The sequence below is a fragment of the Galeopterus variegatus genome, unplaced genomic scaffold (assembly GCF_000696425.1).
Source record: "Galeopterus variegatus unplaced genomic scaffold, G_variegatus-3.0.2 Scaffold4949, whole genome shotgun sequence".
Classification (NCBI taxonomy): domain Eukaryota; kingdom Metazoa; phylum Chordata; class Mammalia; order Dermoptera; family Cynocephalidae; genus Galeopterus; species Galeopterus variegatus.
This window is the reverse complement of record NW_007731060.1, coordinates 115,436-139,007: the sequence shown is the minus strand read 5'-3', so window position 1 is coordinate 139,007 and position 23,572 is coordinate 115,436. Positions and strand designations below refer to the sequence as shown.

Below are 23,572 nucleotides of genomic sequence, written 5' to 3'. Positions count from 1 at the left end.
TCCCTTGTTTTATTTATACTTTTTAGGTGGCAGCCAATGCACACATTCCTCCAGACTACCTCCTTAAAATTTGTGAGCGGATTGGTCCCTTACTAGATAAGGAGATCCCTCAGAGTGTTCCTGGGGTACAGACATTACTAGGTGTTGGTCGGCAGTCTCTGTTACGGGATGCCAAAGGTAAGGCTTTCAGATTTTAGAACTGTGTTATCAGAGGGAGTGGGGAGAGCAATATATTTTTAGGTTGAGTAAATGTTCTCGTGCTTTTCTAAATACTCATCTTATGATTTTTCTTATTTTGCCAGGGTTGTTTTTATTTTCTCCATGTACTAGTAAGTTTTTAGAGGCCTAAAAAGGAAACTTTTGTATAAAACAATGAATACTATAGAGGTAAAGAATATATAATCCCTTTGTAATTGTGTAATAGAGATCTCAAAAATGCTGCTCTGATTAATACATTATAAGTGATTAAAAGATTCTTTTGTTACAATATAATTTTCTTACTCTTTATTAGTCTTAATAATATCTTAATCATATGATGCATTTCATAACAGGTAAATGAAACATATATAAAATTTTTGTAATTGAAAATATTTAGGGCCGGCCTGTGGCTCACTCGGGAGAGTGTGGTGCTAATAACACCAAGGCCACAGGTTCGGATCCCATATAGGGATGGCCGGTTTGCTCACTGGGTGAGCGTGGTGCTGACAACACCAAGTCAAGGGTTAAGATCCCCTTACCGATCATCTTTAAAAAAAAAAAAGAAAATATTTAAACAAAAATATCAACCCATCAGTGACTATTCAATTACAGTTTCTCTATTTTGCTGTTTTTCAGTTTTTTACTGATTTTCTCCAAAGTTTTACATGGAACTTAAATGTGTAAAACATATAAAGTGGTATTTTATGAACATCAAAATATGAAATTATGGGGCCGGCCTGTGGCTCACTCGGGAGAGTGCGGTGCTGATAACACCAAGGCCCCAGGTTCCGATCCCATATAGGGATAGCCGGTTTGCTCACTGGGTGAGCGTGGTGCTGACAACACCAAGTCAAGGGTTAAGATCCCCTTACCAGTCATCTTTTAAAAAAAAAAAAAAAAAAAGTGAAATTACACATTGGATGCCTATTGGAGTAATAAATTGTTAAGGTCTAGCAACCCATTTATCTCTAAGCTTTTTTTCATTAGCATACTATTTTTAAAAATCCTAATTCACCAAGATAAATAGTTGCATTAATGATACTAGGTCTTAAACATCTTATTTTATAATTTAAGGAAATTCTTCAATTGAGTTAATTTGGAAGATTTCAAGAGAGTAGTAGAATCTTTTTGTTTCAAAGCCTAATTGTTAGGGGCCGGCCCAGTGGCTCACTCGGGAGAGTGCGGTGCTGATAACACCAAAGCCCCAGGTTCGGATCCCATATAGGGATGGCCGGTTCGCTCACTGGCTGGGCGTGGTGCTGACAACATCAAAGCCTAATTGTTAGGAATATTTAATATTTGCTTAAATTTTTTTACCTAAACATAAAAGTCAGATAAAAAATAAATCCTTTTTAGTCAGTTATTATCTGATATGCAGTGTTGTTTTCTGTTGGTACAACTGGCAAATACTCCATAACATGAGCATGCGCCAAATATAAATGTGACTGAATTCTCCCTGGCATACTTGTACTACAATCATAGCTTTGCTTATACGGTTTTATATGAGTAGACATGTTTAAGCCTTAAGATCAAGAAGGACTGATATTAACTTAAAGCCTTTTTAATCTGTGACATAAGATTCAAACATGTGCCTAATAAAAGCTTCAGTTGGAGACCTGAACAGAAATAAAATATCTTGGTGATATGTTAAAGTGTTGGTGTTTAGCAGTCATAATTTAGTTTATAACATGTTTAAATATCTGCATATTATTTTTATTGTGGTTTTAATAGTTAAAAATATATTCTAACAAATGAAATCCAAATCAGACATTTGCCTCTAAGGCACAGTTAAAAAAAACATTTCTGTATTTTCCTTGACTAACTTTTGGTCTTTTTGTATAGACTGTAAGAGTACACTATGGAATGGGTCTGCTTTTGCAGCTCTACATAGAGGCAGACCTCCAGAACTACCTGTAAATTATGTGAAACCTCTAAATGTGGGTGAGTAATATCCATGTGAGTTATAAACATATTCTTGATTTCATTCCTTCCTGAACTTATTAGAAAGCCAAAAATAGGTACCAGAATTAAATTTGAAATATAAACAAACTGCTTACATTCTTGAGGAGTTTCATGGTTGGTCCAGATTTTTAAAGCATTTTTACTTAAAGCAAATATAATCATGGTTTTGTAAAAGGTGACCTTATTTTCTTTATTTTATTTCATTTTATTTCTTTCTTAGCGGAAGCATTTCTTTTTTTATATAGTACAGATGTTTTTAACCATATGGTTGTCTATGTGCTGAGTTTCTCAAAGATTTTATAAGGAACTATGTAAAGATAGTTTTCAGAAGAAAACAAAAGTGTAAGCATTCTGCTTATATCTGTTTGCAAAACTTGTAATGATGTTATACATTTTTATATGTCTTTATTAAGACAAAAAGTCACCCTTTTTGTTTCTAGTTAACTGAAATTCACATGTCCCATTCAAATTATTCTTGGGAAATCTCTGGCCAGACCATTATGAAGAAATACTAGTCGTGGCTTCCAAGGAGATCTAGGTACAAAACCATTTACCGAGTTAAATTTAGCTCTCACAAAGTATGTGCAAAACCAGGGTGCTGGATGAGTAACTGTTACTCTGCTTCCCTATTTTCTCACCTTTCAAAAATTATCATTTTATCTAGTGCCTAGTGCCTACAGAATATGCCCTAAAATTTGAAAGGGATGAATTTCAAATTGAAAAATAAGAATACTTTTTTAAAGGAATGCTGTTTTATACAATACACTTATAAAACTTATTTACCTCCCGAGGCTAAGTAAATTGAGCTAGGAATAACTTTAAAAGCTAGTTAGACAAAATTATTATTATTATTATTATTTTTGGTGGCTGACTGGTATGGGGATCCAAATCCTTGGTGTTATCAACACTGCACTTTAACCAACTGAGCTAACCAGCCAGCCTAGTCTAAATTATTGATTAAACATTCATAAGGCTTATTAAGGGAAATTGAGCAATCTGAACTGTATTCCTAACAATACTTTTCCATAGCCTGAACGCTACTTGGAAAAGTAGACTGTTGGGTTGGGTCTAATTGGACATGGTATTGCTGTTTTTTTCACTTTCAGGGGTAGTTTGTTTACCCACCAGAATTTTCCTATGTTCGCTTTTTCTTAAGGCTTTATTCATAATTAATTTCTTGAATTAAATTGAGATAGCTTTTGTTATTTCTGAATTTATTTATGTTCAAAGATATAATATTGTTAGCTATATCATATTTTGTAGTGCTTTGTACTTCCTTTAGTGGTCACATGTGAAGTACTTAACAGCAGCCTTTAGAGTATTAGGTTTTTCAGGCTTTATCCTCTTTTTTTTTTCTTCTTTTAACTAAGCATATACTTTCAAACTTGTGCTGGTTTTGTACAGTAAACTCTACACTGACTTGAATCGATTTGTTATTCTTACATTAATTGCATAGGAATTGTAGTGTCCCTGGCATTGATGCTTTCAAATTCTTCTTTACTCTGCTGTTTATTTGGGGAGGAACTTTTAGAATAGATGTAATTCAATCATGATGTATTTTCATGTAGTACATACTAGTCACAATACTTAAGTTTAAGATATTTAGAATTCAGAGGCTGATAAAAACTCAGAAGTTTTGACTGAGAAAGTAAGCAAGATGAATATAAAATTTTCTTTTAAATTTGTGATTTGAGCTAGTTTTCCATAGCTACTTTAGAATCAGTTTTATAGTTTGCCAATCTAAACAAAATCATGAAGGTAAATCTTCCTGAATGTTTTATTAGAGATTTTTAGAACTAGAAAGAACTTTAGCAGCACTGTTTCTCAAAAAAAAAATAAGTTCCATGGTTAAGTAAATGTGGGGAACTGCGTTTTAAAAAACGGTGGGGAGTTGACTGAATGTATGTCTACTCCGAACCTTTCATACACTAAAATATATTGTAAGTCCCCTTATGGAGAACATGTCCCAAGTAATTTGACTGTGGAAACCTTTTCCCGGAATACCTGTAAGCTTCTGAAAGTTTTTTGGGAACAGATTTTGGAAACTGGGTTGTAAACCCCTATGTTTACAGGAGAGAAACCCAAAGCCCGGGGAAATTATGTGATTGGCTTAAGTTACATTGCTTGTCTTTCAGTCTATTTCTACATCATGTTCATGGTCAGATATCACCATACTTCTTGGTATAATAGATCTATACTTACAGAGCTCCTAAGAGGATTAGGCATATTACTTTTATTTTTTAAGTCAAGTATATTAAGTTATAATTGACATAAAACAAAACCCTCCCTTTTTAAGTATGCAGTTCAGTGAGTTTTGACAAATATATACATGTATATAACCAACAGTACAATAAAAATTTAGAACATTTTTATCACCCCCTCAATACCTCTGTCAACTCCTGGAAACCACTAATCTTTCTGTGACTATACTTTTGCTTTATTTAGAATGTCATCTAAATTAAATCATACAATATGTGGCCTTTTGTGTCTGTCTGATTCCACTTAGACCAGTGCTTTTGAGATTCATGCATTTCATTTCCTGTGTCAGTATTTCATAGTTTGGATATTCCACAGTCTGTTCATTCATCAGTTGATGGACATTTGGATTGTTTTAAGATTTTGACTGTTATGGATAAAGCTGCTATAAACATTCATGTACAGGTCTGTGGATGAATATCTTGTTTTCATTTCTTTTGGGTGAATATCCAGGTAGTGGAATTGTTGGATCACATGGTAAGTACAGGTTTAATGTTGTAAGAAACTGCCAAACTATTTTGAAAGGGGCTATCCCATTTTGTATTCCCACCAGCAATATATGAGATATCCAGTTGCTCCTCATTCTCACCAGTTTTTGGTTCTGTCAGTTGATCTTTTCATGCACATATTTGCTAATCTACATATTTTCTTTAGTGAAATTTCCGTTTATGTCTTTCGCTCACTTTTTAAAATTGGGTTGTTTGGGTTTCTTCTTCTTTTTTTTTTTAAAAAGATGACCGGTAAGGGGATCTTAACCCTTGACTTGGTGTTGTCAGCACCACGCTCACCCACTGAGCAAACCGGCCATCCCTATATAGGATCCGAACCTGGGGCCTTGGTGTTATCAGCACCGCACTCTCCCGAGTGAGCCATGGGCCGGCCCGGGTTTCTTCTTTTTGACGAGGGGAACCTACCCTCTCCTGCCGCCGCACCCATGTCCCCCAGCCAGCCACAGGCTCCCCTTTCCTGTCCAATGGCTGCCAGCCCACCCTGCTGCACCTGCACCTCAGCCTACCTCTGGAATAGGTAGGCAGGTGAGGCTGGTGATTACTCCACCGCCGTCCTGCCCCTGCGGTAGGAGGGGCAAGCCCTGGAAGCTTCCAGGGCCCTAATGGTAGTTGGTTTGAAGTCAAACAGGAAAGTGCAGTCTGTGTGCCCTGGCTTCTGGGGTCCCCACCCACAATCATCCAGGTACCTAGAGCCTGCAAGTGCCCTCAAAGCTAAGTGTATAGGGGCATTCCCCTCAGGGATGAATTAGGTTCAAACATTTATGGTCAATTTTTTAGACAAAACTGGGAAGAGAGAGGGACAGTGGGTATGAGAATGAGCAAATTTCTCCCGTTTTTTCTTATTGTTGAGTTTTGAGAGGTCTTTATATATTCTGGATGTGAGCCCTTTGTATTTTGCAAGTATTTTCTCCCAGTCTGCGGTTGTCTTTTCATTTTCTTAACAGTGCCAGGCAAAGAACAGAAGTGTTTGATGAACTCCAATTTATCGATTTTGTTCTAAGGTTTGTTTTGTGTCCTAAGAAATCTTTGCCTAACTCAACGTCACAAATATTTTCTCCTATATTTTCTTCTAGAAGTTTTATAATTTTGTTTTATATTTAGATGTTTGGTTCATTTTGAGTTGATTTTTATATCAGGTGTGTGGTTTAGGTTGAGTTCATTTTCTTTGCATGTGAGTGTCCAATTGTTCCAGAACCATTTGTTGTGAAGGCCAGCCTTTTCCCCATTGGATTACCTTGGCACATTGGTCGAAAATCAATTGACCATATATGTATGGGTCTTTATGGACTCTGCTATGTGAGTCCTCCAGCTTTGCTGTCATTTTTTCAAAATCGTTTTGGCTTTTATAGTCCTTAACATGTCCATTTAAATTTGAGAATCAACTCCTCAATTTTTACAAAAAAAAAAGGCCACTGGGTTTTTGCTTGGGATTACATTGAGTTTATAGATTGGCTTTGGAAAAATGGCCATCTTAACAACACTGAGCCTTTTAATCCAGGGACAGAGTGTATCTCTCCATCAATTTAGGTCTTTAATTTCTCATAGTGGTGTTTTGTAGTTTTCAGTGTATAGGTCTTGTACAACTATTGTGAAATTTTTCCCTAAAGATATCATGGTTTTTGATGCTATTTTAAATTGTATATTTATTTATTTATTTATTTATTTATATTAATTTTTATGAATATTCAGGAGATACAAAGTTGATTGTCACCCCTCGTGCCCATGCTGTGAGGGCCAGATTCATACTGGCAGCATACCCATTACCAGAAATTGCTTTTGTACCCCATGTCCCCCACCCAATTATCCCCAACCCCCCTCCCCCTCCTCGTCCCCCCCCCCATTCCACTGTGTAGCTCAAGAAATGTTCTCTCCTTCTGCAAGACCAATGCACCACTGCGGTCTTTCTTTCCTTTGTTCTTTCTCTCTTAGCTCCCACTTATGAGTGAGTACAGGTGGTATTTACCCCCCTGTGCTTTGCTTATTTCACTGAACATAAAAAGTTTCAATTTCCAGTTGTTGCTAGTAAATAGAAACTGGGGTTTTTTTTAGTTTTTATTTTTTGTATATTGACCTTGCTAAGTTTATCTACTAGATTTACTGGCTTTTTTTGGAGATTCTTTGCCATTCTTTATATAGATGATCATGTTGTTTGCTAATAAAGACAGGTGTACTTATTCCTCTCCAATCTTGTATTACTCATATTTCTTCTTGTGTTATTGAACTGCTAGTGCCTCTAGTACACTGTCTAATGGCAGATTGAAGTGGTGGGAGTGGACATTCTTACCTTGTTCCTGATCTTAGGGTAAAAACAGGCAATATTTCACCGTTATGATCATAGCTACCTTTATTAGTTTGAGGATATTCCCTTCTATTCCTACTTTGCATAGAATTTTTATCATAAGTGGATGTATCTGTTATTTTATCCAGTATATTTGGAATTACATCAGTAAATTCTTGAGGCATATTTTAACTGGTATTATATGTAGAACAGTACTTTCCAATAAAAGACATATAATGGCTATTACAACTGAAGAATTAAATAATAATTTTATTTAATTTTAAGTAATTTGACATTCAGTAACCACATGTGACTAGTGGCTACTGTATTGGACAACACAGATCTATAATAATAGAACTAGTGGTAAGCTGCTATCTGGATAGGTGTATAATCTGGTAATAGTGTATTGACTAATGACTCATTTTACAATTTTAATTTTTAAGTTTTCTACTTTTTTGCCTAGAAACTACCTTTAGCTTTTTGTATTTTGATTTTAGTAACTCACTTTAAAGATCACATTGTGCTGATTCTTTCCTATGAAAGTTTTAGAATAGTCTGGCCCAAAATAGTAAATTTCTGACCTTATCTGGACTCTCCACTATGTTGGAATATTTATTCAAATGTTCCCATCCTTTGTGTAATCAACGATGTTATTTAGTAATTTAATGAAATGGAGGTGAGGGAGCATGGGGAAGGAATTTGGGGGTTAACTTCCAGATTGCATTCTCTACACTAACTCTTAACACTCTAAATATATGTGTACTTACATTTACCAGTGGTAAATTTCTAAAATCTTCTAGGGCAAGAGTAAAGATGCCTATGATATTTACATTATTACAGGTCTGAGCTCCAGTCATGCCATTTAATTAGCTGTATGCTTGATTAATCAAATTGCTTTTGTATTGTGCCAAAATTAAATCAGAGGGAAAAAATTGAACTAAATTCAAAACAGTATTAATCCCTAATGCCACTCAAAGAAATTCTGGGGCATATGTAATTAATATTTGTGGTAATGTGTAAAGTATTGCACTATCAACACTAAGTATTGTTATTTTTTTGTCCTTTAAATATTAGTATTTGTTTTGGAAACTTTGTGGTAGTTACACTAGAACTTGAAATTAAAATTTCACACAAACACAACTCTGCTGCTAAGCTAGTTTGTCAGTACAGAAGTAATTTTAAAAGTGTGTTTCATGTCTATTTGAAGAACTAGTAATTATCCATCATTGTAAAAGTTTCAGAAATTTTCCTAATTATTATATTCTAAATAATTTTTATAAAATTCTCTGTAGAGGGCCGGCCCGTGGCTCACTCGGGAGAGTGTGGTGCTGATAACACCAAGGCCCCGGGTTCGGATCCCATATAGGGATGGCCGGTTCGCTCACTGGCTGAGCGTGGTGCTAACAACACCAAGTCAAGGGTTAAGATCCCCTTACCGGTCATCTTTAAAAAAAAAAAAAAAAAAAAAAATTCTCCGTAGAAATGGCAGCAGAGTGGCCATTTCTTCTTCATGTAGTTCAAGACTGACATTATACCCAAGGAACAAATGCACGTGCTTATATTTCTAAACTGAGTCAAGGGCATGATGCAATAAGACTCTGTTTTTAAACTTTTTTTCTTTTATGTTAAGTACAATTGGTATATAGCAATGTCCTATAATTTACATAGTAGGCCTGTAATTTACACTGTATACTGCTCAGGAGGCTTGCATTAATTCTAAAGCCAAATTAATGTTTATAGGTTGCCATAAGCTTTTATTTAGCATTGATTAACTCTTCACTTATTGGCCATTGTATGGTTATGTGTCAAATTTAATGCCAGCATTCACTTGGAGGTGGGAAATCTGTCTCTTTTTAATATGTAAATGTAAATTGAAAGAAAGTAGTCTAATTTAAACTGTTTTTATCTGGCTGAGGTGACTGGGTTTCTGCCAGGAATATTTGTCATCCTCCCTCTCTAATTTTATGTAGTTCCTATCTCTTGCCCATGGACCACACTTTTGCCAGATCTTGCTTTTCGTTGCCTCTCTCCACTTACCACCTTCTTCCTTTTTGTGCTCACATAATTGTGCATGAAGCAAGTTGCTTCTAAAGTCGTTATTTTTATGTATCTGGAGAGGAGCAAGGGATGTTTATCACACCTGCAAATAATTATAGCTGGAATATAAACACAAAATCTTTTGTATGTGCCACCTTGTGTGTGTTCACTAAATATTAAATGGATGGAAGTGCTATAATTGTTGCCACATGGAAACTGAAACATCTCTTTTTGAATGTATTTATGTGGTTTTATACAGCTCATATGACTTTCTACCCTTTATATCCGTTTCTGGAATCAATACTGTAGAAGTATTACGATTAATAATTTTAGTATCTCTATTTAAAAGAAAACAGATTTTATTATATGGAGGCTTATTTTCATCATATGAAATATAATTAAAAAATTTCTGTTTAATCCTATTATGAACATTTTTTCCTTTCCTCATTATTCCTTATTGCTCCTTTAGCTCTTTTTTCAATATACACCAAAGTATTCTAAAAGAATCTTTTGGTATTTGTTCTATACATTTAGTACCTTTTAGAAATAGAATGTTATGATTATAGTTCGCAAAGGGAAGCTATAAAATGTGCCAGGTTTGTTTAGTTCGAGGAAAAGGCAGTCTAAAACTTCCGTGTGTAATAACCAAATCAGGTTAAAAGGTTTAGGAAAAAGTCTGAATAGAATTGGAAATAGTATTTCTTTGCCATATATCACTTAATATTATTGTAACAATAAGACATTCAATGGCCATGAATACCAATAGCTTACTAGCTGTACTATGGATGAGTGTTATGGGATGGGATTGGAATCAGCTTTGAAGACTGTAAAGCATTTACTATGGGTGGTTATGGTTTTAGAGACATAATTTGACTCATAGTAGTAGCATCAAATCCATGAAAGAAACAATTCTGTAGTTTTGTACTTTTACTAGAGTTCAGATTTTATTCAAATTCATTTTTGCTCCTTTCCTGGCTTCTTTTAAGACTTTAGTCTTTATTAATTTGTTTAGTTGTTAAGAGCTTTTTTGGGAAACCTCCAACCAGGCTTCATACAGAAAACCCTACTAGGCATTGCAAATCTAGAATTGACACTGAATTTCATGAGTCACTCTCCAGTAGTTTTGACAGAGTACTTTCTTAGTCTACTGTTGTCCTCTCTGCTTATAAGAACCTGTATGCTTACTGCATTTTAACCAAACAGAAGGTTGCATATATGCATTCTATTTTATGATTAAATTTTTTTTTAAATGAAACTACTGTTGACCAAGTGACTTTTATAGAAGAGAAAATGTGAATACCAGATTATTTTAGTCCTGCTTAAGTACAACTTGTTTTCTGAAAAACTCTTTGTATTTGAAGATGAGGATATTGATGGTGATGGGTATGGCTCAAGAAGCCTGATCTGTGAACAATAGTCCTTTCTGCCCTGTGTGTATAAAGCCTCAAGACTGTTATTTGGTCAGCAGTTATTGGCTGAGCCTGGTACTGTTTTTGATTTAGTCTTAAACGTTTTGCTGAAAGCACCCCTCTCCCTGCTTATGCTCCACCTGCTACTCCTGACTTGTATTTGAGGTAGGTGTGTAGCTGCCATTTCTTAGAAGTTCAAAACTTTGCTTTATTGTTTTGAAATTTGTTTAGAGGATTTTAAAAACATTTGTTCTTGATCCTATAGGCATCATATTAGAACATTATTTTAATAGTAGTGTCCTTTGTCCTTCATTCCCCTCATAAGGCTGGCCTAGTAAAGTTGGGTTGAGATTACTCTTTAAAATAGCTAGACTTGTTATTTTCCAAAGCCTTATTGGTAACAAGGCATTTTAAAACTCTCTGTGATGTTTAAAGTTTAAAACACAGTTGAGTATTATTTGTTCCATGTAATAAATGAAATGTGGCTTCTATGTATTATGAAGTCAGCTTGACTTATAGCTAAAACAATTAATTCAGTTTGTCTTTCAATGCCATTTACAGAAAAACTGGGAACATCCTATTTTTTGTATAATTTGTATTAAAGGTTTTTTAATTAACTTATTATTATTATTATTATTTACATTCTAAGATGTTGTGTAGCAATGTGGGAGAGGAAACAGGGTTAGGGGAATTGAAGTAGGGATGAGGGGGTCGGGCTGTCCATGGTTGGCTTCTTTGGCTGGATGCAGATGTCAGGGGGGTATGGCTGAGACAATCGGACCACCCCCAACCCCGGCTCTGGACCTCTGGGGGCTTCCGTCTCTTCTAGGTTTTATAGGTGTTCTTTGGTGGTGTTAGACCTTTACTGGTTAATATCAGAACTTTGTCTATGATCCATGGGTTTTTTGTGTTTTCTTTCGGTTCTGTGTTGGGTTATTAGCTACTGCCACCACTCAAACTCTTCATGGGAACTAATTTGTTGTCCTCTGCTTACTTCGAAAATGGGGGAACTTCCTGTGGGGACCAGCACTTAAGCCCTCTGGTTAAGCAAAATTGCTGTTTTGCTGCTGATTCCCTGGGGAAGGCTTTTTGTGCAGCTCAGGTTTTAATTGTTGACCTTTTAAGCATTTCTGGGTCTTGTGAGGTCCGATACACTTGGGTTGTATGGAAACTTTGGTCTGGGCCCGAGTCTTTTCAGCAAACTGCAACCCCTATAGTTCTATATTCCTGACCTGTCTCCACTGAGTGGTCCTACGCTGATTGCGGGGCAGATCAGCTGTCCTTGCTGTGCCCCAGTGTTCCCCTGGTGGGCCCGTCTCCCCCACCTGCTTCGCTCCAAACATTTCCCATGGGACAGGCCATGCACAGGTCACTTGGGCTGACTCATCAGCCTTTGATTGGCTCCTTTTTTCAGTTGTTTGTGGCCACTCACTCGTGTGTGGGTCCATGGAAACCCTGTCAGTGGTCTTGCCAGCCTGGGAGTCACCAAGGCCCTCCTCTCCCCTGCATTCTCCAAGCAACTTCACACAAAGGGCACAACTGCGTTTTGCCAGCTCTTGTTCTGTGGGCTCACCAGCTCCAGCCTTGAAATGCCTGGGGCTCTAAATGGTCAGAGTGGTTCCTTCTTTCTCTCATCAAGGCTTTTCCCACTGTCATGAACTCTATAGGTCTCTCCTCCTCTTCCATGGAGGTCTAGCAGCCCCAGCTTGGCAGTCTTTGCTTTTTAATAGTTGTAAATTGGTTGATTGTGGCAGAAAGTGATGCTGGGAACTATCTATTCTGCTATCTTGATCCTCTGCCTGCCCCGTATTAAAGTTTAAAAAGCTAAAAATTAGGAAATTACTCAAGGATTTCATGAACACTGTGCATAACCTACTATTAGATTATAGGGGACAGATAAAATTGCTCAAGAGTTATGTGATTCATATCCAGAAAATCAGATAATATCATCAATTTGTACACTTCTGGTTTTATCTGGAGCTTGGTACCAAGTTGATGATAAACTCTGTTTCCCAGCAGATATGGTAGTTACCTGTCTTTGGTTAAGTCCTGTATATCTTAGCATTATTGATTAGAATATTTCCTGTGATATAAGTAGTAGAATTCAGTGAGTTAGTCATCTTTCTTGGCAATAGAGGTCTCTTTTGGTTAGTGATTTTCTGGTTTAGGCTCAAAGTTTTGGTGGGGTGATTATAGAGGGGGCATTTTATAGTAACTAAACTGTTGAATCTGTAGGGTGATTCAAAATAAGTTTCCATTTTAAAGCATAATAAACCAAAGACCACCAAGAATTAGCCTGTAGTCTGACAAAATCAGATTTATTGACTCACAGTGAGGGAGTAAACTCTTGAGGAATCATAGAAGGCTTCTGGATAAGGATGAGGGAAGTGTCTTTTGTAAATTTTGGCTTACACTAAAGAATTCTGAGAAGGGTGTAAAGGAAACCAGGATCAATTCTGGATTGGTGGTTGTTTCTGAGGCAGATTGGGAAAAGTGAGGATTAACTAGGGATTGGGTACTGTCACGAAGCAAGGGTGGTTTAGGACTTCAATACCTCCCTCCAGTAATAAATGAAAATAGCAAAGTGGGTCTGGGGACATGATTGGTAAGAAAGAAGTAATCACTCAAGAGGGGATCATTATGATATTTTACAACTGCTGCATGACCTTGGGAAAAACAATGTTTCCTGTTAACTTTGCAGCTAGCTGGCTTTATCTGTGTCTGTCCTCCCAAACCTGATTAATTGCAGAGCTGCTTTCCCCCCGCCCCCCCAGTCCTAGCTGATACCCACTCTTTCAGTTCCAGATAGGTTTTGACTCTTTCAACATGTATTCTTATAAATCTTTAAAAGCATGTGGTCAGCATATAACAATTTGCTATTAATTTTATAAGGACTTTTATGGATGTTCTCTGTTGAGCTGAAAATCCTTTATTTTGGCCTAGAAACGTTTTTCTTTTCTCTTTTTTTTTTTGTCCTTTTTGAGACTGGCCGCAACGCGCTCAGCCAGTGAGCGCTGTGAGCGCACCGGCCATCCCTATATAGGATCCGAACCCGCGGCGGGAGCGCTGCTGCGCTCCCAGCGCCGCACTCTCCCGAGTGCGCCATGGGCTCGGCCCTAGAAACGTTTTTCTGATACCAATCCAAAGTTCCATGCCTGTGTGAAATAGTTTTAATACAAACATTTTTTTTTCTACTGTAAATAGAGAATGAATGGGCTAGTGGTCTAATAACTCTAATGTGGCCATTTTGGAATACTCTTTGGATCCAGGTGAACTTTCCAGTAGAACCAAATTTAGTAGTAGCCAGAGGCTCTCCAATTGTGTTAAGTGTCTTGAGGGTGGAGGTAAGATTAAGGGATATAATGTAGAATTTTTGCTGTTAAAGTTGTGTCCTATTTCAGACTCATAGCAGATTGTGTTTTCTATAATGTCATTAAATAGACAGCATTGAAAAGTAGGAAGACTACTGAACTAGAATCAGGAGACTTGGATTTATCCTAGGCTCTGCCGTTTATTGGTTCTATGATGTTAGGTAAGACACTTTGGGCCTTAATTTCCACATTTATAAAGTGAAGAAAATAGTTGTCTTCAAATCTCACAATATTACTGTGAACTTAAATGAGATGTTTGTGGAATTACTTTGAAAGCTTTAAAATATTATGCAAATAAAATTTGTAATTATAATATTGGATTGCAGATGCTAATAATGTTGGTAATGATAATAATGACTAATAGATTAAAAATTCAGTATTTGAGTTATCTTCATGAAAAGACTATGTAACTCACATGCAGCTATAGTGGGGCTCCACCTTAATATCCAAACTTAAATATCAGACCTAAGTCCTTTAACTCCAAATTCAGTGGTCTTTCCACAGAATTACCTTGGCAAAGTAAATATGTTTTCTAGTTGCCTTAATAGAACTTCTTGTCAACCATTTTAGGTAGTTTGAGATACATGTATTTTACACATCTTTGCTGTCAGTTTCCCAAGTAGTTGTCAGCCTCTGATTTATGTTTAGAATCATAGTTTTCACTTTGTTATATGTGTTTTAAATAAGACATGAGAGAATATGGTGAAAATTGGTAAAACTGTTACTTTCTTCAATGTACTTTGAGCTCCAACTGTATCAAGTACAGCCCCTTAAAAATTAGTGGTTTTATTAAGAAGAGAATGGCTTGCTTGATATAATAAGACTCTAGAGTTTGTGGTAAAAGTTGAGACTGGAAAAGAAGGTTGAGGCCTATTTATTCTGCACCCTTCATGCTAGGGGTCTGCAAAATTTTCATGGAAAGGGCCCGAGAATAAATGGTTTTGGCCTTCTACACTATTTGATCTCCGTTGGAACTGCTCAACTCTGTTGTAGTGTGAAAGCAACCATAGGTAATATATAAATGATTGGACATGGCTGTTTTCCAATAAAACTTTACAAAAAGAGGTGGTAGGCTGCATTTAGCCCCTGGACCTTAGTTTGCCAACCCCTGCTCTACACTATATAATGAGATTAGATTTTATCCTATAGGTACTAAGGAACCATTGGAGATATATATTTTTTTTTTGGCTGCTGGCAAGTATGGGGATCCAGACCCTTGACCTTAGTGTTATCAGCACCATGCTGTAACCAAGTGAGCTAACCAGCCGGCCCTCACTGTATAATTTTGAATAGGAGATTTATATAATTGGAATTTTATTTTGAAAAGATAACTCAGGTGGTAAAGTAGAGCATAAGTTGGAGAGGAGAGAAACTGCAGGAAACAGGCTGGGAAGTCATAGGGGAGGCTATTACTATAGATATAGATAGGGAATGATGAGTATAGACATTGTAGCAATAGAAATGGAGATAACTAGATTGATTCAACCATGATTTTGGAGGTGGGATTAATAATATAGTTTGGTTGGATATGGGACGTAAAAGGAAGAGTAAAAAATAATTTGTTAGTGACAAAGTTGAGGAGAGGGGAAATATAGGAAACTCGTGATTGAAGGATAATGGAATTGATTTGAGAAATTTTCATCTGTAGTATATTCAGGTTGGAGAAGATGGTTGTCCATTAGGTAGTTGAACATGTGGGCCTGGAGCTAAGGTAAAAGATAAAGTTTAGAGATAAAGATTTATTTATTTTTATTTATTAAATTTTTATTAATATAATTATTTTTTTACATTCTGTGATGTTGTGGAGCAGTTGGGAGGGAGGGGGAGAGGGGAAAGGGGAAGAGAATGGGATGGAAGAAGGAGGAAGGAGGAGGGGCAGGATTGAGGCCAGTGGCACCCCCCTCATTCCCACAGAGGAGACCAGGGGGCTGCCAGCAGTGGCTTGTTCATTGCTGGGCTGGGTGCAGATGACAGGGCGGTGCAGCACCACCCCAGCTCGGGAACCTGGGGACCTTCTTGCTGTGGCTCAGTGGTCATCGCTGGGCTCGTTGCGGGGATTGGGGGTGTGCGGTTGAGGCCCTTGGCCCCCGACTGCCCCACTTGGTGCTTCCTGGGTTGGCTTGGTGGTCATCGCTGCAGTGGTTGTGCATGTCAGGGGTGTGTGGCAGAGGCCCTCGGCTCCCACCTTGGGACTAGTTGCAGGTGTCAGGGGACATGGCTGAGGCCCCCGGCCTTCCCCCCTTTCTGGCTTGGTAGCCCAGGGGACTTTGGTCCTTCTAGATGTTATAGGTGTTCTTTGGTGAAATAAGACCTTTCCTAGTTAATATCAAACTTTGTCTTTGGTTGTGGGTGCTTTGTTTTTTCTTCCAGTTCTATGTTGGATTATTCACTGTTCCCATCACTTAAAATCTGTGCTGGAACTAATTTGTTGTCCTTTGCTTACTTCTAAAATGGGGGAACTTCCTATGGGGACCAGTACTCAAGCTCTGTGGTTGAGCTAAATTGCTGCTTTGCTACTGATTCCTTAGGGAAAGCTTTTTGAACAGCTCAGGTTTTTTTTTTTTTTTTTTTTTTTTTTTTAAAAATGACCGGTAAGGGGATCTTAACCCTTGACTTGGTGTTGTCAGCACAATGCTCAGCCAGTGAGCGAACCGGTCATCCCTATATAGGATCCGAACCCGGGGCCTTGGTGTTATCAGCACCACACTCTCCTGAGTGAGCCACGGGCCGGCCCGAACAGCTCAGGTTTTAATGGTTGACTTTATAGGAACTTCTGGGTCTAGTGAAATTTGGTGCATCTGGGTTGTGCAGAAACTCTCGTCTGGGCTTGAGTCTTTTCATCAATCTGCACCCCATGAAATTTTGTATTCCTGACCAGTCTCCTCTGAGTGGTCCTATGCTGATTGGGGGGCATATCAGCTGTCATTGCTGCGCCCCTGTTTTCCCTGGGCCACCACCCATGCTCCAAACACTTCTCATGGGACAGGCCATGCTCCAGTCCCTTGCGATGACTCACTGGTCTCAGTGGCTCCTTTTGTTCAGTTGTTGTGGCTCCTCGCTTCTATGTGGGTCCATGAGAAACTTATTAGTGGTCTTGCTGGCCTGGGGGCCACCAAGGCCCTCTTCTCCCCTGCTGACTTCATCTGAAGGGCACAGCTGTGGCTTTTGCCAGCTCCTGCTCTGTGTGCTCAGCAACTCCAGCCTGGAAGCGGCCAGGGCTCAAAACAGTCGGAGTGGGTTTTTCTTTCTCTCATTGTGGCTTCTCCCACTTTCATGCATTCTGTAGGTCTCTTCTCTTCGCTGAACTCTAGTGGCCCCAGCTTGGCTGTCATTGCTTTTTTATAGTTGTAAATTGGTTGATTTGTGGGAGAGAGTGATACCAGGGATGGTCTGTTCTGTCATCTTGGCTGGAAGTCGAGATAAAGATTTGACAGTGATTAGGATGTGGGTAGGTAAGACCATTCAGGGACAGCATGAAAATGAAGAAGAGAGACCTGGATAGAATTTGAAGGAACCATTGGCATTTCAACATGGATGGGTCAATTTAGAAAAACAATATGAGAAACTAAGAAGGCAAGGTTTAGAGAGGCAGGGGAGAATCAGGAATGATATCTTAATAAGTCATAAGAAGAGAATTGTAGATTTTATCAACATTCCCTATAAAACTTACTCTATGGGATTTATATTCTCAGTGTTACTAGAAGGTTGGACGATGATCAAAATTACTTAACTTTGTAGGAATAGGTTTTATTCAATTCAGCAAATACTTGAGCACCAAATATATGCAAAGCACTTTCCAGTGTGTTCAGGGCAGTTCTTGCTGTCAAGGAAATTACTCTTTGATTGGGGAGGTTTAGACAGATGTCAGAATATGATTATAGTACAGGGCATAGACTAAGTGATTTAAAGAAAACAAAGTATAATGGGCATTACAGGAGGGAGAAATGAAACTGATTAAGAGAAACACGGAATAAATGGCCTTTGAGATTAACTTCAAAGGGTTCATTGTAATTTGAGAAGTGGAACATTCCAGTTGAGAGGATATCTGCATAGGACAGAGAAGGAGGTCTGTCTGATTTCAAGTAGAGAATTTATTCCCTGAAGAAGTAGAAATTATGATTAGATATTTTGGGAAGGGTTGGACCAGATTAATTTAACAAATATTGGATTCCCTTTTGCTTCCAAGGGACTGAGCTAGGTTAGTGAACGATATGTTAGACATTAATCCCTATCCTTAAGGTGCTTACAATCTTAGATAAGAGATACACACAAGTAACTAATGCAAGGTAGACCACAGTAAGGTCCAGAACTGAAGCAGGAGAGTTCATTTTTGGCTGAAGTGATTGAGAAAGATTTCATGAAAAAGGAGGTGATGTTAAGCCTGCCTCAAAGGATAAGAAGGATATTGACAGGCTGAAATGGCAGAGGTGGGCATAAGGCTAAAGGATCAGCAGAAGCAAAGTTGCTGGAGTGGTAAATTGGGAGAAGTTTGGTTTAAGACTCAGAAGATTGCCTATGGTCGTGTCAGATGTCTTACCTTTTACTTGTACTCATTTGTGTGTGTATGTGCATACTAAGTTATGTACAGTTTTATCACTTGTGTATCTACCACCACAGTCAAGATAAAGAAGAGTTTCATCACCACAAGGATTCGTCATGTTGTCCTTTTATAACCACATCCCCTCCCTCCTGCCTAACCCCACTCCCAGTCTTATCAACCACTAATATATACTCCATTTTTATAGTTTTGTCATTTCTATAGAATCATATACTCTATAAATGGAATCATACAGTATGTAACTTACTTTTGCTCAGTACAATTTCCTGTACATTTATACAAGTTGTTGCGTGTGTCAGTGTTCATTCCTTTTTATTGCCAAGTGGTATTCCACGTAATGGAAATACTAGTTTGTTTGATCATTCACCAACTGAAGGACATCTGGGATGATTCTAGTTTTTGGCTGTTACAAATAAAGCTGCTAAATTCATGTACAGGTGTTGAACATAAACTTTCATTTTTCTGGTATAAATGTCCAAGAGTGCAATTGGGAAGCATATGGTAATTGAATGTTTAATATTTTAAGAAACGGCCAAACTGTCTTCCACAGTGGCTGTAGCATTTTATGTTCCCACCAGCAATGTATGAGTGATCCAATTTCTCCACATCCTTGCCAGCATTTGGTGTTGTCAAGATTTTTTTTTTTTTTTTTTTTTTTTTTTTTTTTTTTTTTTTTTTTTTTTTTTTTTTTTTTTTTTTTTTTTTTTTTTTTTTTTTTTTTTTTTTTTTTTTTTTTTTTTTTTTTTTTTTTTTGCTGCTGGTACGGGGATCGGAACCCTTGACCTTGGTGTTATGATACCATGCTCTAACCAGCTAACTGGCCAGCTCTTTAGCTATTCTCATGGATATGTAGTGTAATACCTCATTGTGGTTTTAATTTGCATTTCCTTGATGGCTCCTGTATTAGTCAGGGTTCTCTAGAGAAACAGAACCAATAGGATACAGAGAGAGAGAGCGAGAGAGAGACTGAGATTTATTATAAGGAATTGGCTTATGTGACTGTATTAGTCCATTTTGTGTTGCTATAACAAAATACTTGGAACTGGGTGATTTATAAAGAAAATGAAATGTATCACTTAGTGTCTGAGGCTGGGAGGTCCAAAGTCCATCTGGTGGTGGCGACAGTGACCCAGGGGTCTCACATTGCAAGATGGTGAAAGCAGAGAGAGCAGAGAGAGACAGACTCTCCTCTTCTTTTATAGTCCTCAGAACCACATCCCTGACTGCCATTTTTAATCCATTCACTACTGCAGGGTCCTACAATCCAATCACCTCTTGAAGGCTCCACCTTTCAATTACCATAATAGGATTTCCCACCTTCTTAACAGTCACAGTGGGGGCTAAGTTTCTAATACATAAAACTTGGGGGACACAATTCAAGTTTCAAGGAGTTTTAGGGGGAAATAATTCAATCCACTACAGTGACTATGGAGGCTGAGAAGTCCCAGAATCTGGTGTATGCAAGCTGAAGACCCTGGAGAGCTTGGGGTGTAAGATCTAGACTGAGTCCAAAGGCCTGAGAACCAGTAGAGTTGATGGTGTAAGTTCTGGTCCAAGTACAGGAGAAGACAGGTGCCCCATCTTGAAAACAGTCAGGCAGAAAGAGTAAGTCCTCCTTTAACCTACCTTTTTTGTTATTTTCAGGCCTCCAAGGGATTGAATGAGGCCCATCTCATTTATTGGGGAGGTCAATGTACTTTACTCAGTCGGCTGATTCAAATGTTAATCTCATCCAGAAATAACCTCACAGACACATCCAGAATAATGTTTAACCAAATATCTGGGCTCCCTGTGGCCCAGTCTGGTTAACACATAAAATCATCACAAGGCCACCCCTTGTCAACTTGGCATCTATACACATCTTCTTAAACCATATTTAATCTCCAAATAAAGATAATAACAAGGTTATAATTCCACCTAACATGATACAGCTATCCTGCATACAACTAAAATGCACTAGCCTCTTCCCCAGAAGAGGAGGGAAAGTCCTTGAGTGTGATGTTTATTCTTCTTGATATTCCATAACTTAAATACTATGATGTAAAATTAACATCAATTAACACTAAACATTATGATAATAAATCACATCTGATATTACATGATAAGGAAAAACAAAGGATTTGCTTTATATATTTACATACACACATAACACACAAACATTCATAACAAAATAAGGAGGCATGCTTATAACAATTATAGTTCTTGTGGTCATGGCTGGTATTTATAACTGCCTTCTTCCACTATCCAGAAAGGTAAAGTAAAGTAAGTGACCCAAACATTCATTCATGAAATGCCTGGCCAATGTCCTGCCTGGATTGGGTTGTTTAGTTTTCCATTGACCTTAATAACAGGGAATGATAATATGAAGAGATGCCCTAAGAGATCTCCTGTATTTCACACATACTCTTATTTACCTCCGTTGTGAAGTAGCAGTTCAAGTTCCTATCAATAATCAAGATCAATCACTCCAGTCAATACAGTAACTCCCTTCTTTGCCTGTTGATTCAGAGGCATTGGGAGTCCAGAGTTGGTGGGCAGCAGTCTTAAATTTCAGTTCAGTGAAATCATTGTGTCTCCTGGCGGAAGCATTCCTCCCTTTGGAAATAAGACCCATAGGCCAGCAGAGCAGGAGGTCGTGGGAATAGGAAGCAAAAATTTTGCTAGTGGGTAACTAGGAATAATAGTGGGTGGTGCCACTCCTGTTTCTACCCCTTGAATCTTGGCTGTGGGAGAAATAGCACCATATAATGGATGCTGGTATCCTGATCAAGTTGACACATAAAATTAACCATCACAGCTATTGATATTGAACATCTTTTTATATGCTTATTAATCATATGTTTATTCTTTTTGATGAAATGGCTGTTCATGTCTTTTGCTCATTTTCTGATTGGATCATTTTGAATTGTTGAGCCTAAGAGCTCTTCATGTATTGTAGACATTAGTCCTTTGTCAGATATATCATTTGCAAATATTTTCTCCTAAGTCTGTAGCTTGTTTTTTCATCCTCTTTACATCAGCTTTCACAGACTAAAATTTTTTACTTTCGATGACATCCCGTTTACTAATTTTTCCTTTTACGGATCATACTTTTGTTGTCAGACTAAATTCTTTGCCTACCCCAGATTCTGAAGATTTTATCCTTGTCTTTTTTTCTTAATGTTTGATAGTTTTATGTTTCACATTAAATTCCATGATCCATTTTGAGTTAAATTGTGTAAGGTGTCAAGTTTAGGTCAAGGTTCATTATTTTTTACTTATGGATGTCTAATTGCTCCAGCACAATTTGTTGAAAAGACTGTCCTTCCTCCTTTGATTTTCATTTGCACCTCTGATAAAAATCAGTTAAGAACATTTGTGTGGATAAATTTCTTGGCCCTCTGTTCTGTTCCATTGATCTATGTGTTTATCTCCTCACCAGTACTACACTGTTTTGATTACCATAGCTATACAGTAAGCCTTAACATTGGGAAGAGTAATCCCTCCCACTTCATTCTTTGTCAAGATTGTTTTCTATATTTTAAGGCCAGTACCTTTCCATATAAATTTTAGAATAAGCTTCTTGATGTTTACAAAAGCCTTTTGATATGAATTGTGTTAAACCTACAGATCGGTTTGGGAGAATTGACATATTTATTATGTCAGGCCTTCCAATCCATCAACACAGTATGTCTCTCCATTTATTGAGGTCATGATTTCTTTCATCACCATTTTGTAATTTTCAGCATACATATATGGTACCTGTTTTGTTACATATATATCCAAATATCTCATTTTCTTTGGAGTGATTGTAAATGGCATTGTGTTTTTAATTTTGGATTCTGCATGTTCATTGTTAGTATGTAGAAATGCAACTGATTTTTGTGTGTTAATCTTGTTTCCTGCAGCTCACCTGTTTTTTCTAGAAGTTTTCAAGCCTTTTTTTAGGGCATATTCCATCCTGCTTTTTTTGTGTTACAGTTTTGGGATCAAATGACTTGGCAGATTTGATTGTGTTCTGGGTTGGTTTGGGCTAGAATTTAAGGTTTGGGGTGAAATCTGTGGTAGTCATTAGAGCATAGTTTAGCTACTGGGGCAAATGATTTATTATTTTTCTCTCATTTTCTGAAAAGCTACTAAAGAATATTGATTGAGAGATCAGCCTTTGAAACCAGATTGCCTAGGTTTGAATCCTGGCTGTGCCACTGGGTTGGGATCTTGGGGAAGTTATTTAACCTTTCTATGCCTCAATTTCCACATTTTTTAAGAAAGAAATAATAATAGTACTCACTTCACTGGGTTAAATAAGTTAACCATGTAAAGTTCTTAGCATAGTGCCTGGAACACAAAAATCATTACACATAAGTTAACTTTTATTATTTAAAAAGAGATTTTTTAACATATAATAGACTCTAGTCTGCAAACTATATGTAAGAGTTTTGTAGGTATTTTATCATTTTCTTTAGAGTAGGAATCACTATCCATTAGAGTCATCAGTCTAATACCAATCTTTTCCCCCTCTCCCCACACCACTCCATTCTTGAATGTGAGAGCACTGAAACAGCAGAGAGAGGAAAGAAGATAGTAACTAAGCATTACTGAATAAATGCCTACTGTGCTAGACATTCTATACAATTTATCTCAATTCTTAGATAGGAAGTGTAATGACAATTTTATAGATTTAAGGAAAAAGCTTAGGCCACTTGTTCTTAATATTATGTTACCTTTTTACTACATTATTCTACCAAAGTCAGGGGAATTGGTAAAGCCAGAAGCAACTCTGCCAGCCCTTAATTGAGCTACTTGCCTGGCTCTTTGATTTCCCCACAGGATTATTATGTATTGTGGCTTTTGTTCCCCCCCACCCCTTCCCAGTCCACTAAACACATGGCCCCATGTTTTTTTTTTTGTCAATATACAATGTAGTTAGTTATTGTGTCCCATCACCAAAACTTCCCTCTCCCCTCTCCCACCCAGATGTGTCCCCTCCATTTTCTTGTTGTAAGAGCTTCAAA

At 37.5% G+C, this 23,572-nt stretch overlaps 1 protein-coding gene across 2 annotated transcripts in view; it reads left to right on the top strand.

Moving 5' to 3' along the window:
- The window catches only part of BRWD3 (bromodomain and WD repeat domain containing 3), a 122,232-nt gene that overhangs the window by 13,105 nt on the left and 85,555 nt on the right, over nucleotides 1-23,572 (top strand). For both annotated transcript variants that reach the window (XM_008588668.1, XM_008588667.1), the window contains exons 5-6: nucleotides 27-177; nucleotides 2,041-2,139. In XM_008588668.1, the coding sequence (XP_008586890.1) occupies nucleotides 27-177; nucleotides 2,041-2,139 (250 nt within the window). The remainder of the gene's footprint in view (nucleotides 1-26; nucleotides 178-2,040; nucleotides 2,140-23,572) is intronic.